This window comes from Piliocolobus tephrosceles, chromosome 14, assembly GCF_002776525.5.
Source record: "Piliocolobus tephrosceles isolate RC106 chromosome 14, ASM277652v3, whole genome shotgun sequence".
Taxonomy (NCBI): domain Eukaryota; kingdom Metazoa; phylum Chordata; class Mammalia; order Primates; family Cercopithecidae; genus Piliocolobus; species Piliocolobus tephrosceles.
Genome location: NC_045447.1, coordinates 10232017 through 10250943, shown reverse-complemented (window position 1 = coordinate 10250943; position 18927 = coordinate 10232017). Strand labels below are relative to the sequence as shown.

Here is an 18927-nt window from a genome sequence, read left to right as displayed (position 1 = left end):
GCCTGTAGTCCCAGCTACTCCGGAGGCTGAGACAGGAGAATGGCGTGAACCAGGGAAGCTGAGCTTGCAGTGAGCCGAGATCGCGCCACTGCATTCCAGCCTGGGTGACACAGCGAGACTCTGTCTCAAAAAAATAAAAATAAAATAAAATAATAAAAATATTAAATTGGCCAAAAATCAGGAAATTCCAAATACAAATCCAGATTTCTGGCTTTATTGAAAATTATGCACCCATTAATTCAACTAATATATCTCTGCAAGCTCTTTCTATGAACCAGCTTTCATGCCAGTGGTCCGGGCAGCAGTGGCAGGGCTGCCCTCCTTAGCTCTCCACCTCACTACGTTCACACAGTCCCTTGGCATCCAAGTCCCTTCCTGGCCCTGTGACCATCTGTCCTTAACCCTTTCCTCACCGTTACCCCCAGCAACTGACGAACCACATCCGGGACACGCTGCCGGGGCTGCGGAACAAGCTGCAGAGCCAGCTGCTGTCCATTGAGAAGGAGGTGGAGGAGTACAAGAACTTCCGCCCTGATGACCCGGCTCGCAAGACCAAGGCCCTGCTGCAGTGAGGCTCCCCCTGCTCCTGCTCCTATCACTGAATCCCCGCCCCCAGCCTCTCAGCATGGGGCTCTCCCAGGGTTCCCTTTGCTGGGCTGCTCCTGCCCACTCAGGCCACACCACTCTCCCCCCAGGATGGTCCAGCAGTTCGCCGTAGACTTTGAGAAGCGCATTGAGGGCTCAGGAGATCAGATCGACACCTATGAACTGTCAGGGGGAGCCCGCATTAACCGAATCTTCCACGAGCGCTTCCCCTTTGAGCTGGTCAAGGTAGGTCAGGCAGCGCTGGGGACAGGATGGCTCAGGACCCCCTCACCCTCACTCAGGAGTCTCTCTGTGTGTGCTTTTGCTGACCCCAACCCCAGAGGCCCTGATGCTCAGCCCTGGATGTGGTATGGGCCCTGTCTTGACCTCCCAGGTAGGAGGACAGGCCCTGACCAGCCTTTTCTCTGCTTTTCTACACAGATGGAGTTTGACGAGAAGGAACTTCGAAGGGAGATCAGTTATGCTATCAAGAATATCCATGGCATTAGGCACGTATTGGGGCCTGGGAGGGGGGCTGAACTCCAGAAGCAGGGGATCTGGGACAGAGGCGCAGGGAGTGGTGAAGTGGGCCTCCCTCAGGAAGGACTGAGAGCTCTGTTCCCCAGTCCTCTCGACCCCAGCTGTTTGGCTCCCTGCATGACAGGTTCCAGCTTGGGGAGGTGGACCCAGGCCACCCCACCTACTGCAACTTGCTGGGCCAACTGGGCACAGCCCAGGGCGCAGGTGGCCGGGGAAACACCCTCTGGGGCTGGGCCCATCCCCAGGGTGAGATAGCTCCCCTAGTGCCACCTGGGTGACTGGGCAAAGATGCCCAAACCACTAGGTAGGGCCTGGGGTGGAGCATCTAAGTATGACGCTGTGTCCTTTTATGACGGCCGGGGACTTTGCAACCCTCCAGACCCTCCTGTATTCGCATTAGCCCAGAGTCAGTCCCATTCCACCCCACTGTCCTCCTTCTAGGCAACCTGTGGAGCAGGAAACAGGATTGGGAGGTGGAATCTGTTCCTCAAAAGCTTAGATCCCCTTCAGGGACCCAGATCTATGCTGTGTTCATCCAACAAATCCACTGGGCAGGAAAATTTAAAGCACCTACCCTCTGCCAGGCAGTGAACAAGACCCAGTGTCCTCTGCTCTCATGCAGGTTCATTTCCAAGATTTGGCATGGAATTTACTTCCTGATAACTGCACTGGCCAATTCACAGAAAAAAAGATCTCTTTCCTAGTCTTAAAACAAAACACTCTATTCCTGGAAAGGCTTTTAATGGAGGACCCAGTTTGGCAATTTTCAAGCCATTTCTGGCCATAGAAGCTTCTGTATGCATAGACCCTTATGAGGAAGCAGGACTTATATATCAGATACTCAGTCCTCTCAACCACCTCATCTTGCCCCAAAGAGCCTCAATTGAAAACCTTTCATTAGGGCCCAGCACAGTGGCTCACGCCTGTAATCCCAGCACTTTGGGAGGCCAAGGCAGGCAGATCATGAGGTCAGGAGATTGAGACCATCCTGGCTAACATGGTGAAACCCTGCCTCTACTAAAAATACAAAAAAATGAGCCGGGCATGGTGGCGGGCGCCTGTAGTCCCAGCTACTCAGGAGGCTGAGGCAGGAGAATGGCGTGAACCCAGGAGGCAGAGGTTGCAGTGAGCCCAGATCGCGCCACTGTACTCCAGCCTGGGCAACAGAGCGAGGCTCTGTCTCAAAAAAAAAAAAAAAAACCCTTCATTAGAACCCCTCCCTCCCATTTTACGGCTGGGGACACTGAGGCCCAGAGAGGGGTAGTGGAAGGGCCCTTCGGGCAGAGTTCATGGGCTTGGGGAGGGGCCTTGGCCTGGCCCTCCTGGCTGGCACTGGCCTGTGACACTGTGCCCTTCTCCCGCTCCGGGCGTTCAGAACGGGGCTGTTTACCCCAGACATGGCCTTTGAGACCATTGTGAAAAAGCAGGTGAAGAAGATCCGAGAACCGTGTCTCAAGTGTGTGGACATGGTTATCTCGGAGCTAATCAGCACCGTTAGACAGTGCACCAAGAAGGTAACCCGGAGGCCCGGGCCAGCCCCCACTGCCTCTGCCCCGCCCTGCACTGCTGCCAGGCGCTCCCTCCCCATGTCCCACCCCGCCTCCTCGGTAGCATGTACAGACCTCAGCGGGGTGGGGAGGCAGGCCGCCACTGACCAGGAGAGAATGTGCCTCTGAGGGGGCCTCACCCACCCCTGGCCCCAGGTCTGGGGACCCAGGGATTGGACATGGGTGAGACGGGGATGATGTCTGGCTGTTTACCCCAAGAGCCCACCAAGAGCTCCCTCAGCTCAGAGAATAGGGCTTGAGGGGACCCTGCGCCCCCTCCCTGTCCTCAGAGGTGCCATCTTTGGGAGCTCCAGGGAGGGGTCTGGGGAAACCTTAGCCTTGGAGACAGGTGAAGTGCAGGGTCTTCTCGGGCGCCGCTCGGTGGGCCTGGGTGGCCAGAGGGGTGCAGAGGACCCAGGACTAGCAGGTGCCCTGGCTCCCGGCTGTCCTTCATCCTCCCCATCCTTACTTCACCCTCACACAGGACCCTCACGCAGGGCCTCTCCCTCCCTTCCATCCACATTTGGCCTTCCAGGGATAGAGCCCTTCTCCCATCTGCGCCACCACCCAAGCCTCACAGAACCACACAGGGAGGCAGGGCAGGGAGGACAGTGCTCATTTCCCAGCACGAACACTGAAGCTCCAGGAGATCAAGTGGCTTGCCCAAAGTCACAGTAGTCAGGAGGTGGCAGAGCTGTTACTTGAAGCCACGGCTCTGGACTCCAAGTCCAGTGCTCCTCGATTCCACCCTCCAGCCTCCCTTCCTTTCCTCTCCCCACTGCTGTCCTGGCCCCTCTCTATCACCACCTCCACTCTTTCTGTCTTTCCTCTTCTCTTTCTGTCTTTTGGTTCCACCAAACCCCTGTGGAGGAGAGATAAGGAATGCCCCTTGAAGAGAAAGGGAGGGTCACGACCAGAGCAGGGAGCTGGAAAGTGGAGGTCAGGCTGCTATGCTGCAACTCCAGGAGGCCACCTCTGCACCATGATTTATGAGAATGGAGAATGGAGCCCCTTGGAGTTGTGCAGTGCATGGCCTGGGCAACTGGACGCGGCAACCCTAGAGATAGGAAATGGTGCTGAGGTTTGGAGTCAAGATGAAGCAAATTCCAGGACACTGGGAAACGCAGAATTGAACAGGATGGGTGGATGAGGTCCTGGCCTTGTCCTGGCCTGGGTCAGCTCCTTAGAAGAACCCAAGGCTGTGGACAAAGATGGCACTGGGAGAGAGCAGGCAGCCTCAGTGAGGCCGAGGAGCAGGGGAGCATCCCTGGGAAGAGGATCTGAACTCAATAGGGGTATTGTACGGAGCAGGGACTTGGTCCCTCATACCTCTGGCCATACCCACGGAGCCCAGGGGATGCTTGGCAGCACCTGGGAGGTGCCGACCCCGGGTGGCGAGGGAGGGCCGGTCCCACGCTCACATTGTCTTCTGTTCTCTCTCTCTTTATCTGTGTCGATGTCTCTCTCTTCCCCCATGCCCGTGCCATCCTTTCCACCCCTGGATTCCTGTCTGTGCTTGGCTTTCACCCACTTCTCCTCCCCACCCACGGCTGCTCCTCCTCCTGTCCCCACCTCCTCCCCGGGTGCAGGACGGGCCTCTTCACACCTGACCTCGCTTTTGAAGCCACAGTGAAAAAGCAGGTGCAGAAGCTCAAAGAGCCCAGTATCAAGTGTGTGGATATGGTAGTCAGTGAGCTCACAGCCACCATCAGAAAGTGTAGCGAAAAGGTATGACGGCCGCCTGGGCGGGGCTGGACCTGGCCGTCCATTCCTTGTGGCCATGGCCTCCCGTGGGCAGAACGATCTCCTGAGCAGGCCTCACGGCTACTCACAGGGACCCAGCCCTAGTGTTTCCTGCCAGTTTCTAACCCTGGGTACTTGCACTCATGACTCCTTCAGGCCCCCATCCCTGCCAGAAGACTTGACTCCAACCCAAGCCTCCTTGGTGGCACTTATGCCAGTGATGAAGATGATGTTAAGGAGATGGCAGCTGTTTACTGAGCACCTACTATGTGCCAAGCACAGGCTAAGTGCTTGCCCTTACTATCTGACTCAGTCCTCTCAACCACCCTGAGACGTGGGTAGTGTTGTTATTCCCATTTTGCAGATGGCAAAACAGAGTCTCAGAAAAGAGAAGCAGAGTGTGATTCAGATTTAGGAAGGTCAGAGGAAAGGGTGTGAGGTCAGGGACTCCTGGGCAGGGGGAGCTGTCCTAGTTCCTCAAAACCAATTTGCCTAAAAGCATATTGGATTACTCACTTTACAGTGAGTAATCTGTGCATGCTAGACAGGGGCGGCCTCTTTTGAGTTGTCTGTGACTTTTTAGATGCCTTTTTCCTATTTGTCTGCTTTTGGGCATTTTGAGAATTTTTAGCCAGGTTGTCTAAAGCAGTTCTTCCCAGAGGAGTGCAAGAGAATCAGTTGCCTGCAGGAGCTTCTCCAGCAGGCTAAATCAGAGGCGCCAGGGGTGAGCCCAGCCTCACCTGTATCTGAAGGACTTTCCTATGCTGGTGGGTGGAGGCACATCCGCCTTAGCACTGAGTTTCAAGTAAGCATCAATCATCTCCATTCCTTTTTTTTTTTTTTTTTTTCCGAGATGGAATCTTGCTCTGTCACCCAGGCTGGAGTGCAGTGGCACCATCGCGGCTCACTGCAACCTCTGCCTCCTGGGTTCAAGCATTCTCCTGCCTCAGCCTCCCGAGTGGCTGGGATTACAAGCAGGCACCACCACCCCTGGCTGATTTTTGTATTTTTAGTAGAGGTGGGGGTCTCACCACATTGGCCAGGCTGGTCTCGAACCCCTGACCTGAGGTGATCCGCCTGCGTTGGCCTCCCGAAGTGCTAGGATTACAAACATGAGCCACCGCACATTCTTTTTCACTGAGCAGTGTGTTGTGTAATCCTTGTATGTTGCTACATAAAGATTGGTCTCATGCCTTTTTTTTTTTGAGACAGAGTCTTACTCTGTTGCCTAGGCTGGAGTGCAGTGGCATGATCTTGGCTCACTGTTACCTCCACCTCCTGGGTTCAAGTGATACTTCCACCTCAGCCTCCCAAGTAGCTGGGACTACAGGTGAGCACCACCACGCCTGGCTAATTTTTGTATTTTTAGTAGAGACAGGGTTTTACCATGTTGGCCAGGCTGGTCTCGAACTCCTGACCTCAGGTGATCTGCCCACCTCGGCCTCCCAAAGTGCTGGGATTACAGGTGTGAGCCACCACGCCTGGCCGGTCTCATGCTCTTTAACTACTGAGTTGTATTCCACTGTAGAAATGTGGCATGATTTATATGTTCAATGTCCTCTTGACGGACATTTAAGTTTAAATTTTTGGCTTTTTTTTTTTTTTTTTTTTCCTTCACAAACGATGCTACAGTGAACATCCTTATAGATGTATTTGTAGTACTTATCCCGTTGTTTTTTCTTTCTTTTTTAGAGACAGGGTTTTGCTGTATCTCCCAGCGTGGAGTGCAGTGGCACCATCATAGCTCACTGCAGCCTCAAACTGGGCTCAAGCGATCCTCCTGCCTCAGCCTCCCAAGTAGCTGGGACTACAAGCATGTAGCACAATACCCAGCTAATACCCAGCTAATTTTTTGATTGGTATTTTTTGTTTTGTTTTTATTGTTTATTTTTTGGTTTTTTTTTTTGGGGGGGGACACAGTTTCATGCTTGTCGCCCAGGCTGGAGTGCAGTGGTACGATCTTGGCTCACTACAACCTCCATCTCTCAGGTTCAAGCGATTCTCCTGCCTCAGCCTCCCGAGTAGCTGGGATTACAGGCGCCTCCCACCATGCCCAGCTAATTTTTCATATTTTTAGTAGAGATGGGGTTTCATCATGTTGGCCAGGCTGGTCTTGAACTCCTGACCTCAAGTGATCCACCCATCTCAGCCTCCCAATGTGCTGGGATTACAGGTATGAGCCATCCTGCCCAGCCTGATAATTTTTTTGTTAAGACAGGATCTTACTATGTTGCCCAGGCTGCTCTTGAACTCCAGGCCTCAAACAGTCCTCCTGCTTCAGCCTCCCAAAATGCTGGGATTATAGGCATGAACCACCATCTGGCATCAGTCCCTTCTTGATGGACGTTTGGGTTGTTTCCAAATTTTACCATAATTACTGCTTTCCTTTTGGAATGAGAGTCAAAGTGTTTCATGGTTTTTAAATGTTTATATCTAGTAATCAGTCTTCTAGGAATTTATCCTAAGGAAACAATCGCAGAGAAAGGAAAGCAAAAATCTATCCACAGAGATATTCATTGTCAGGCTGTTTAGAATATTGAAAAACTGGAGACTATCTGGCCAGGTGCGGTGGCTCACGCCTGTAATCCTAGCACTTTGGAAGGCTGAGGTGGGTGGATCACAAGGTCAGGAGTTCAAGACCAGCCTGACCAATATGGTGAAACCCTGTCTCTACTAAAAATACAAAAATTAGCCCAGCATGGTGGCATGTACCTGTAGTCCCAGCTACTTGGAAGGCTGAGGCAGGAGAATTGCTTAAACCGGGGAGGTGGAGGTTGTAGTGAGCCAAGATCACACCACTGCACTCCAGCCTGGGCAACAGGGCAAGACTCTATCTCAAAAAAAAGAAAGAAAAAAAGAAAAAGAAAAACTGGAGACTATCCAAATATTCACCAATAGGAAAATGGTTAAGTAAACTGTGATAAATCTTTTCAATAGAATATTACACACCCATTAAAATGTTTATATAGGCCAGGCACCACGGCTCACACCTGTAATCCCAGAACTTTGGGAAGTTGAAGCGAGAGGATTGCTTGAGGCCAGAAGTTTAATATCAGCCTTGGCAACACAGCAAAACCCTGTCTCTACAAATTTTTTAAAAAATTAGCCAGGTGTGGCAATGTGTACCTGCAGTCCTTGCTACTTGGGAGGCTGAGGCAGGAGGATGGCTTGAACCAAGGAGTTCAGTTGCACCACTGCACTCCTGGGTTATTTTAGAGACTCTGTCTTTAAATAAATAAAAAAGAAGTTAGAGGCCAGCCTAGGCAACATAGTAAGACCTTGTCTCTACAAAAATTTAAAAAAATTAGCGGCCGGGCGCGGTGGCTCAAGCCTGTAATCCCAGCACTTTGGGAGGCCGAGACGGGCGGATCACGAGGTCAGGAGATCGAGACCATCCTGGCTAACACGGTGAAACCCCGTCTCTACTAAAAAATACAAAAAACTAGCCAGGCGAGGTGGCGGGCGCCTGTAGTCCCAGCTACTCAGGAGGCTGAAGCAGGAGAATGGTGTAAACCCGGGAGGCAGAGCTTGCAGTGAGCTGAGATCCGGCCACTGCACTCCAGCCTGGGCCACAGAGCGAGACTCCGTCTCAAAAAAAAAAAAAAAAAAAATTAGCTGGGCATGGTGGCACACACCGGTAGTCCCAGCTACTCGGCTGGCTGAGGTGGGAGGATTGCTTGAGCCTGGGAGGTCAAGGCTGCAGTGAGCCATGATTGTGATCACACTACTGCACTCCAGCCTGGAAGACAGAGCAAAACCCTTGTCTTTAAAAAAAAAAAAAAAAAAAAAAAAAAAGCTTGGCCATGTGCAGTGGCTCACGCCTGTAATCCCAGCACTTTGGGAGGCCGAGGCAGGTGGATCACCTGAGATCAGGAGTTTGAGACCAGCCTGGCCAACACAGTGAAACCTGTCACTACTAAAAATAGAAAAATTAGCTGGGTGTGATGGTGGGCACCTGTAATCTCAGCCACTCGGGAGGCTGAGGCAGGAGAATCACTTGAACCTGGAAGGCGGAGGTTGCAGTGAGCCAAGATCACACCACTGCACTCCAGCCTGGGATGACAGAGTAAGACTCCGTCTCAAAGGAAAAAAAAAGACAGGGCAGGGGGCCGGGCGTGGTGGCTCATGCCCGTAATCCTAGCACTTTGAGAACCTGAGATGGGTGGATCACAAGGTAAGGAGTTCAAGACCAGCCTGGCCAACATGGTGAAACCCTCTCTCTACTAAAAATACAAAAGTGAGCTGGCTGTGGTGGCGGGTGCCTATAATCCCAGCTACTCGGGAGGCTGAGGCAGAGAATTGCTTGAACCCAGGAGGCAGAGGTTGCAGTTAGCCGAGATCGAGACATTGCACTGCAGCCTAGGTGACAGATTGAGACTCCGCCTCAAAAAAAATTAAAATTAAACATTAAAAAAAGATGGGATTTGCTTGTCCCTCCTTGGAGGAAAAAAATAAGCAGGTTTCAGAAAAGAATATATGGTATTTTGGAGAAAAAATAATATATGTGAATGATAAAATCCCAAAAGCGTATTCACCATAGGAATCTTTTGATTTTCACTTCACAGATTTTATTACTGGCATGCAGTAGGCACTAAGAAACATGAAGTTTTTTTTGTTTTGTTTTGTTTTGTTTGAGATGGAGTTTCGCTCTTGTTGCCTAGGCTGGAGTGCAATGGCGCGATCTCGGCTCACTGCAATCTCTGCCATCCAGGTTCAAGCAATTCTCCTGCCTCAGCCTCCGTGTAACTGGGATTACAGGCGCCCGCCACCACACCAAGCTAGTTTTTTGTATTTTTAGTAGAGATGGGGTTTTACCATGTTGGCCACACTAGTCTCGAACTCCTGACCTCAGGTGATCCACCTGCTTCGGCCTCCCAGAGTGCTGGGATTACAGGCATGAGCCACCACGCTCAGCCCACTTCATACATTTTAGTCATGCTCTAATCTTTTTTTGTTGTTGTTGTTGTTGAGACGGAGTCTCGCTCTGTCGCCCAGGCTGGAGTGCAGTGGCGCAATCTCGGCTCACTGCAAGCTCCGCCTCCCGGGTTCACTCCATTCTCCTGCCTCAGCCTCCCGAGTAGCTGAGACTACAGGCGCCCGTCACCTCGCCCGGCTAGTTTTTTGTATTTTTAGTAGAGATGGGTTTTCACCGTGTTAGCCAGGATGGTCTTGATCTCCTGACCTCGTGATCCGCCCGTCTCGGCCTCCCAAAGTGCTGGGATTACAGGCGTGAGCCACTGCGCCCGGAGTCCTGCTCTAATCTTTTACAGTGAGTCTGTGTGATTTTTTTTTCTTTGTCTTTTTTTTTTTTTTTCTTGAGACAGAGTCTTGCTCTGTCGCCCAGGCTGGAGTGCAGTGGCATGATCTCGACTCACTGCAACCTCTGCCTCTTGGGTTCAAACGATTCTTGTGCCTCAGCCTCTTGAGTAGCTGTGATTAAAGGCATGTGCCATCATGCCCAGCTAATTTTTGTAATTTTAGTAGAGATGGGATTTCACCGTGTTAGCCAGGCTGGTCTCGAACTCCTGACCTCAAGTGATCCACCTGCCTCAGCCTCCCAAAGTGCTGGGATTACAGGCATGAGCCACCGTGCCCTGCCATCTGTGTGATTTTTGTGAGCAGAAAAAACTGATCAACAAATATTTAAAAGGAAAGCTTTGGTCTACAAGGAGGAAACTGATACTTTTGCCGTTTTGTTGTTGTTGGAGACAGAGTTTCGCTCTTGTTGCCCAGGCTAGAGTGCAATGGCACGATCTCGGCTCACTGCAACTTGTACCTCCTGGGTTCAAGCGATTCTCCTGCCTCAGCCTCCCAAGTAGCTGGGATTAGAGGCACACACCACGCCCGGCTACTTTTGTATTTTTAGTAGAGATGGGGTTTCTCCATATTGGTCAGGCTGGTCTCAAACTCCCGACCTCAGGTGATTCACCCGCCTCAGCCTTCCAATGTACTGGGATTACAGGTGTAAGTCACCGCGCCCCACCACTTTTGCCTTTTGATTGGTTTAGTGGATCATAATTATTTTTTTCCTTATAGTCAAAACTCACCTATCTTTGTATGTGTATTTTTTCCTCCCCTCGAGTTTTCTTAGTTTAGCAAGTCACTCCTGCCAGAGGTTTAAAGAGTATTAATAAGTGAACTCTCATTACTCCTAGCCCTGCTGGGATTAGACTTGCCATCTCTGAGTGAAATCAAGAGTTTAATGTTGGGCAAGGGGTGTGCTGCTCAGTTCTCTCAACAACCCTAGGAGGGAAGGTGTCGTTACTACCCCTTTTTCCACATGGAGAAACTGAGGCCCAGAGCGGTCTGGTCACTTTTCTAAGGAGAGTCAGCAGACAGTGGCTGGCTTTGAACCCAGGGCTGAATGGCTCCAGGGGCTGTGTCCCTGACCGCTAACCCAGGGGGATCCAGGCTGACCGCCCCCTCAGCCAACGGCTGAGAGGGGAAAGTTCCTTTTGAAAAGCTGGCGAAACGTCCTGGAAATGTTCAGAGGCAGCCAGAATGGAAAAAGATGCTCAAAGGGAACAGAACTTCTCAAAGGGGTGGAGGCTGCCCTGCCATGGGTGACACGTGGAAAACTTGAGACATGTGACATCCAGGCGGTTAGTGGGAGAATTGGTCATGCTCTTTGGCAAATTGCTCCCTCCTCCTCCCTCCTTCTCCCCGCTCCTCCAAACTCTACCCTGGGAGGGAGCACTTGGGACCACCTCAGAGGAGGCCTGCTGGTGGTGACCCAGGCCTAAATGTCTGCCCAGACCTGGAGACTGCAAAGAGCAGGAGCTCTTCCTTGAACCTCAGGAGCAGTGGGGTCCACAGGGCCCCTCTCGTCACTGTTTTTAAGCCCCTGGTCTCAGGCTGCCCCTCCCTCAGGCCTCCTGAGCTTAGCCACATCAGCCACACCCTTGGCACAGCCACAGGATGATGAGTGTGATGTGGGCATCCCTCGTGTTGGCATCCTGGACTGATATCCAGGGCACCGCTTTCTCCCCATCCTCCTGCCTCTCCCGATGCCCCTCCTCAAAACTCCTTGGCCCCCATGCTGCCCTCAGAATCACCACCTGTGACTCAGGCACACCAATCCCTGGGCCTCTTCCTCCACTGGGGGACCCACCTGAAGGGCCTGACCCAGCCATGGGAAGAAGGACGAGGAGCACTCCCAGCTTTGCCCCATCACGCTGCCTGGGCCCCAGGTGGCCACCGCGTGGGGAGGATGGGCCCACAGGACCAGAGCCCCTGGGGGTGGGCTCCCACCAACAGAAATGCACTGAGTCTCCTCCCTGGGAAGATCTGATCATGGGCCAGAGGACTGAGGACCCTGTGCCACTCACCCTGGCATCCATCCTTCATTCATTCCCTCATTCTCCAACACGCCCTCTTCCAGCACTGGCCATGGGCCTGGCCCTGCCTCAGGGGCAGTTGCAACCCAGTTGATTGGAGGAGGTGGAGTGGGAGAGGAGTGGAGAGAGGCCCCTAACTCAGCTCTCAGGCAGTCGGGGCAGGCTTTCTGGAGGAGCTGAAGTCCGGCAGAACCTTGTAGTCAAGTGAATCACCTGGGCTGTGTCCAGAGCCCGGCTGAGCTGAGGGCACGATTCACAGGCAGAGGGGGATGGGCATGGAGCAACTTCCTCTTCAGCCTCCCTTCATAAGAACTGGGGGGAAAGGGGTGCTGCTGAGCTCCTACCCCAAGGGAGTGGGGTCGAGACAGTGTGGCTGGCCAGAGCCGGGCAGATGTGGCTGGAGATGGTGGTGCCAGGCAGGGGCATGCAAGGGAGACAGCTGAATGGATTCCACCACCAGGGCCAGGGCCCAGCCAGGCCCCGCGGGGTACTGCTCATGCTGCTGGCCCCCGCCTCGCATGTCCCCCAGCCCTTGCATGCTTTTGCCTGTGTTTCCTGCATGTCCTCTGGTGTGACTGCTGGTTTCCCCCTGAACCCCCTCCCCAGCTCTGACAAGGAGCATTGCCTGTCTTCAGCCTGACTCAGGAGGCCAACTGGCACCTTGGGCCCTGTCCTCCCCCGATTCCTCCTGGATAGGAATCCGGAGGCTGTCCCCTGCCCAATTCCCCATCTAGCTGTCCCTCCACGCCTTTAGGAAGGCACGGGGTAGCCCTGAGGATGAGGGAACACCTTGGGAGCTAATGGTCCCAAGGTCTCGACCTAACCAGTCAGTGGGGCAGGCTCATTCCCATGGCCTTTCTCTCACGGGAACCACCCCTTTGCCCTGAAGTTGCCCAGGTAGGCCAGTGAAGAGGGCCTGGAACCAGGAAGACCCTCGCATCGCCATTTGGAACCCACACTTGGGGGAAAGGGGTGGCCGTGGCTTGGTGCCATCAGCGTCCTGGGACCCCAGGTCTCTCTTCCCTGTGTCGTGGGCGTTCTGTGTGTGCCTCCCACCCTGCGCCGCGGATCCCTGGACTCATGGGGTGTGGGTGCTCCCTACCCATGCCCCCTGTGTACGTGGCTTTCTGCCCTCCTGCCCTTCCCCAGCTCCAGCAGTACCCACGGCTGCGGGAGGAGATGGAGCGCATCGTGACCACCCACATCCGGGAGCGTGAGGGCCGCACCAAGGAGCAGGTGAGCCCCGCCTGCGCCTTCCACTCCTGGCCCTGGGGTCGCTTCCTTCTCGTTTTGTCTCTTCGGTCTCAGTCTTCCTCCCTCTCATATTGACTCTCTGCTTCTCTCTCTTTTTTATTGTAGTAAAACACACGTTAAAATACCACTTTAACCGTGTTTCAGTGCACAGTTCAGTGGCACTAAGTACATTGCATTGTTGCACAGCATCATCCATCCACAGAACTCTTTTTTTTGAGAAGAGTCTTGCTCTATCGCCCAGGCTGGAGTGCAGTGGTGTGATCTCAGCTCACTGCAACCTCCGCTTCCTGGGTTCAAGTGATTCTATTGCCTCAGCCGCCCGAGTAGCTGGGAGGCTACTGAGAGGTGGCGTGTGCCACCATGCCCGGGAAATTTTTGTGTTTTTAGTACAGACGGGGTTTCACCATGTTGGCCAGCCTGGTTTCAAACTCCTGACCTCAAATGATCCGCCCACTTTGGCCTCCCAAAGTGCTGGGATTATAGACATGAGCCACCGCGCCCGGCTACAGAGCTCTTTTCATCTTGCAAAATGGAAACTGTCCCCATGAAACACTAACATCCCATTCCCTGCTCCCCCAGCTCCTGGCAGCTGGCAGCCACCATTCAACTTTCTGTCTCTATGAATTTGTTTTTTTGTTTGTTTTTTTGTTTGTTTTGAGACGGAGCCTCGCTGTTGCCCAGGCTGGAGTACAGTGGCATGAAATTGGTTCACTGCAACCTCGGCTTCCTGAGTTCAAGCGATTCTCCTGCCTCAGCTTCCCAAGTAGCTGGGATTACAGGCATGTGTCACCATACCCGGCTTATTTTTTATATTTTTGGTAGAGATGGGGTTTCACCATGTTGGCCAGGCTGGTCTCAAGTTCCTGATCTCGAGTGATCCACCCGCCTCGGCCTCCCAAAGTACTAGGATTACAGGTATGAGCCACCGTGCCTGGCCTGTATCTATGAATTTGACTTTTCTAGGGACCTCATGTAAGTGGAGTCATACAGTATCTGTCACTTAGCATAATGTCTTCCAGGGTCATCCATATTGTAGCATGTGTCAAAAGCTGCTTCCTTTTTTTTTTGAGACGGAGTCTCGCTCTGTCACCCAGGCTGGAGTGCAGTGGCCGGATCTCAGCTCACTGCAAGCTCCGCCTCCCGGGTTCACGCCATTCTCCTGCCTCAGCCTCCCAGGTAGCTGGGACTACGGGCGCCGCCACCTCGCCCGGCTAGTTTTTTGTAGTTTTTAGTAGAGACGGGGTTTCACCCTGTTAGCCAGGATGGTCTCGATCTCTTGACCTCGTGATCCGCCCGTCTCGGCCTCCCAAAGTGCTGGGATTACAGGCTTGAGCCACCGCGCCCAGCCAAGCTGCTTCCTTTTTAAGACTTGAATAGTATTACATTGTATGGATGGACCACACATGGTTTATCCATGTTGGTTGTTTCTACCTTTTGGCCATTGTGCATCACGCTGCTATGAAGATGAGTGTACAAATCCCTATCTCAGTCCCCACTTTCAACCCTTTTGGATATATACCTAAAAGTGGAAGTGCTGGGCCGTAGGGTAATTCTATGCTTATTTTTTTGGAGACAGAGTACTGCTCTGTCGCCCCTGCTAGGCTGGAGTGCAGTGGCATGATCATGGTTCACTGTAGCCTCAACCTCCCGGGCTCAAGCGATCCTCCGACTTTAGCCTCCTGAGTAGCTGGGGCTACAGGTGCATGCCACTATGCCTGGCTAATTTTAAAATCTTTTGTAGAGACGGGGGTCTCACTATGGTGCCCAGGATGGTCTCAGACTTCTGGGCTCAAGCGATCTGCCTCAGCGTCCCGAAGTGCTGGGATTACAGGCATGAGCCACGGTGCCCAGGCTAGTCTGGCTTTCTTCACTTTCTGGCAGTCTATCCCTGTGGTCCTCTCTTTGGGCCTCTCTTTGTCTATTTGCTGGTTCTCTGGGTCACATTATACCCCTCATAGCGACCCCCACCTTTTTTGTCATCGTTCATCAAATATTCACTCATTTCTTCCTTCAATCACAAACATAGCCACTGAATGCTACCTCTGAGCTGCATGGAGCAGAGGTGAACAGGGCCCATCGCGGCCCTCACGGAGCTCAGACATGAGTCCTCCTTCCTGATCCATGTCTGCCATGACCCTACCTGTCTGTTGTAGGCCCCTCTGGCTCCCATTTCCCATTTCTTGTTTTCACACATCTCTCCATGATGGTGCCATCTCCATTCATTCATGTTTTTGTTGTTGATGTCATATTTTTAAATCCTGATTGCTTTTTAATTACAAACATCATAAATACTCAATAAAAGATTCAGTCAGTATTGAAGTGGTTAAATTACAAGGAGATAGCCCTCCATTCACTCTTCCCCACCCCCAGTTCCTCCTGAAAAATAACCGTTAGTAACAGTTTGGGACTCTACACAGTGGCTTATACCTGTAATCCCAGCACTTTGGGAGGCCTAGGTGGGAGGATTATATGAGTCCAGGAGTTTGAGATCAGCCAGGGCAACATGGCAAGACCCCGTCTCTACAAAAAAAATTAAAAACTAGCTAGGTGAGGCAGCATGCACCTGAATTCCTAGCTACACACATGGGAGGCTGAGGTGGGAGGATCGCTTGAGCCTGGGAAGCGGAGGCTGCAGTGAGCTGTGATCATGCCACTGCATTCCAGCATGGGCAACACAGAGAGACTCTGCCTCAGTAATACCCCAAAAAGCAAAACAGTTTAGTGTGTCACCTTGCAGGCATTTTCTTACGCAGGTACACTCACACAAAAACACACACAATCCAGATTCCATCTTTATCCTAAACCACAATCCTGCTGTGTGCCTTGCCTTTTTCCTCTGAAGATAATTGTAATATCTAACATCTGTTGAGTATCTCATCTTCTGTGTCTTCACCAGTTCTAAGAGGCAGAAACTCTACATTTGTGGAATCTGAGGCTGAGGACAGACCCCAAGCTCATAGGAAGCAGTGGGGCTTAGGTCTGAACCTGGCATTCTTTGTGCCATCTGGAAAGTCATTCTTATCACTACTCAATTCCAAATCTGTTCACACTTAATCGTTTGCAAGGGTCTTTTCAGGCCGGAACCTGGACATTATCCTTGTTCTTTTTTTTCTTTTTGCTTTTTTTTTGAGATGGAGTCTCGCTCAGTTGCCCAGGCTGGAGTGCAGTGGCTTGATCTTGGCTCACTGCAACCTCCGCCTCCCAGGTTCAAGCCATTCTCCTGCCTCAGCCTCCCAATTAGCTAGGACCACAGGTGCATGCCACCACACCCGGCTAATTTTTGTATTTTTGTAGAGACAGGGTTTCACCATGTTGGCCAGGCTGGTCTTGAACTTGTGACCTCAAGAGATCTGCCTGCTTCGGCCTCCCAAAGTGCTGGGATTACAGGTGTGAGCCACCACGCCCGGCCCGTCCTTGTTCTTTTGAACAGCTGCAGGGTGCTTTCTTGTCTAGAGAGTATCATAATCTATTTCACCCTCAGATAGCCACTGGCTTGCTCCCAAATTTTCTCTATTACAAACTGTACTACTTTGAATACTCTGGCTCCTGTATCTTTGCTTACTTGTTGAGTGTATCTGTGAGATATAATTCTGGAAGTGAATATGTGCATTGTTTGTTTTTTTGAAATAGGGTCTCACTCTGACACCCAGGCTGGAGTGCGGTGGTGCCATTATGGCTCACTGCAACCTCTGCATCCCTGGGCTCAAGTGATCCTCCCATCTCAGCTTCCCAAGTAGCTGGGACCACAGGCGTGGACCACAACACCTGGTTAATTTTTCTATTTTTTGTAGAGACAGGGTTTCTCCATGTTTCCCAGGTTGGTCTTGAATTCCTAGGTTCAAGTGATCCTCCTGCCTCAGCCTCCCAAAGTGCTGGGATTATGGGCATGAGCCACCACACCCAGCCCTGTACAGTTTAATGTTTGTTAAATATTGCCAAATTGCCCTACGAGAAGGTGATACTGATTTACACTTCCATCAACAATATATGAGAGAGCTCATTTCCCAACACTTGTGCCATGCTGATCATTTAAAAAACCTCTGTTTGTTTGTTTGTTTGTTTGAGATGAAGTTTCGCTCTTGTTGCCCAGGCTGGAGTGCAGTGGCATCATCTCAGCTCACTGCAACCTCCGCCTCCTGGGTTCAAGTGATTCCCCTGCCTCAGCCTCCCAAGTAGCTGGGATTACAGGCATGTGCCACCATGCCCAGCTAATTCTGTATTTTTAGTAGAGACGGGATTTCTCCATGTTGGTCAGGCTTATCTCAAACTCCCGACCTCAGGTGATCTGCCCACCTCGGCCTCCCAAAGTGCTGGGATTACAGGTGTGAGCCACTGCACCTGGCTAAAAGCCTCATTTTATTTTTTTTATTTATTCTTTTTTTTTTTTGAGACGGAGTCTCGCTCTGTCACCCAGGCTGGAGTGCAGTGGCCAGATCTCAGCTCACTGCAAGCTCTGTCTCCCGAGTTTACGCCATTCTCCTGCCTCAGCCTCCCGAGTAGCTGGGACCACAGGCACCCGCCACTTCGCCCGGCTAGTTTTTTGTATGTTTTAGTAGAGACGGGGTTTCACCGTGTTAGCCAGGATGGTCTCGATCTCCTGACCTCGTGATCCGCCCGTCTCAGCCTCCCAAAGTGCTGGGATTACAGGCTTGAGCCACCGCGCCCGGCAAAAGCCTCATTTTAAACTTACATTTCTTTATTAATGAGGGTAAGGATTTTTTACACATCCTTAGTGGTTGTATGCATTTCTTCTGTGAATTATTCATCATGTTCTTGACTATTTTGATTTGTGATTTTCTTTCTTTCTTTCATCCTCTTCTCTCCTCTCTTATTTTCTTTTCTTTTTTCTTTTCTTTTCTCTCAGGGTTTTGCTCTGTCTTCTAGGCTTGAGTGCAGTGGTGCAATCTTGGCTCACTGCAGCCTCAACTTCCTGGGCTCAATCAATCCTCCCACCTCAGCCTCCCAAGCAGCTGGGACTACAGGCACATGCCACTACGCCTGGCTAACTTTTGTATTTTTTGGTAGAGACAGGTCTCCCTATGTTGCCCAGGCTGGCCTTGAACTCCTAGGCTCAAGCAGTCCTCCCACATCTATCTCCCAAAGTGCTGGGATTACAGATGTGAGCCACCACGCTCAGTTTTTGTCTTTCACTGATGGTAGGGACTATATTTATTATGGATACTAACCTTCTACATGTGCTGCAAGTATTTTTCTCCCAGCTTGCCCTGCGTTTTAAAACTTTGTGGTGTCTTTTCCGCTTGCCCACCAACTTACCTATCCTTGAAGGTCATGCTTCTCATCGATATCGAGCTGGCTTACATGAACACCAACCATGAGGACTTCATAGGCTTTGCCAAGTGAGTGCTCTCCCTGAGCAAAAAGTGAGTGCTCCCTGGGCAGAGAAGGTAATAACGTGTGTGTATGTGTGTGTGTGTGAGTGTGTGAGTGTGTGTAGAGCCCAGGTCTGCTAGGTTAACCCTTTGGGTCCTGTGCCCACTAAGCAGTGGGCAGTAGAGCTGGGCTTCTTGAAAGGAGAAGTTCTGAGACTCCTCCCCTCCCTCCCATTAGTGCTCAGCAGAGGAGTAACCAGATGAACAAGAAGAAGACTTCAGGGAACCAGGTGAGTGGGCCCCAGCAGCCCTGCCCGAGGGATGGAGGGTGCCGGACGGACGCCAGACTCTGAGAGCTCCTCCCCTGAGGGGAAGAGTCCCAAGGGGGCCAGGGACCTGTCAGCCGCCAGCCACAAGCCTCCCACTCTGCCTCAGTAACCCTCTCTCCTCTCTCCCCGATGCCTCTCGTGGTTGCTATGGTTACCTCTTTGCAGGATGAGATTCTGGTGAGTACCAGGACTGGGGCTCTCGGCTTGTGTAGTGAGGGGGCGGAGGGTCCACTGGCAGTGGGAATCTGCAGTGGGTAGGAGG

General features: G+C 51.9%; 1 protein-coding gene across 16 annotated transcripts in view; it reads left to right on the top strand.

Annotated features, from left to right (window-relative positions):
* DNM1 (dynamin 1) overlaps nucleotides 1-18927 on the top strand; it is a 57765-nt gene that overhangs the window by 23640 nt on the left and 15198 nt on the right. For 12 of the 16 annotated variants that reach the window (XR_002732575.2, XR_002732572.2, XR_002732574.1 and 9 more), the window contains exons 7-14: nucleotides 426-568; nucleotides 696-831; nucleotides 1027-1094; nucleotides 2501-2639; nucleotides 12902-12988; nucleotides 18293-18363; nucleotides 18575-18626; nucleotides 18831-18842. Coding sequence is in view for 12 of the 16 variants with exons in the window: in XM_023217031.2 (XP_023072799.1) it covers nucleotides 426-568; nucleotides 696-831; nucleotides 1027-1094; nucleotides 2501-2639; nucleotides 12902-12988; nucleotides 18293-18363; nucleotides 18575-18626; nucleotides 18831-18842 (708 nt within the window). In the remaining 4 variants the exon portion in view is untranslated. Of the gene's footprint in view, nucleotides 1-425; nucleotides 569-695; nucleotides 832-1026; nucleotides 1095-2500; nucleotides 2640-4261; nucleotides 4401-12901; nucleotides 12989-18292; nucleotides 18364-18574; nucleotides 18627-18830; nucleotides 18843-18927 lie in introns of all 16 variants that reach the window. The other 4 variants (XM_023217032.2, XM_023217029.2, XM_023217037.1 and 1 more) reach the window with 2 other exon arrangements.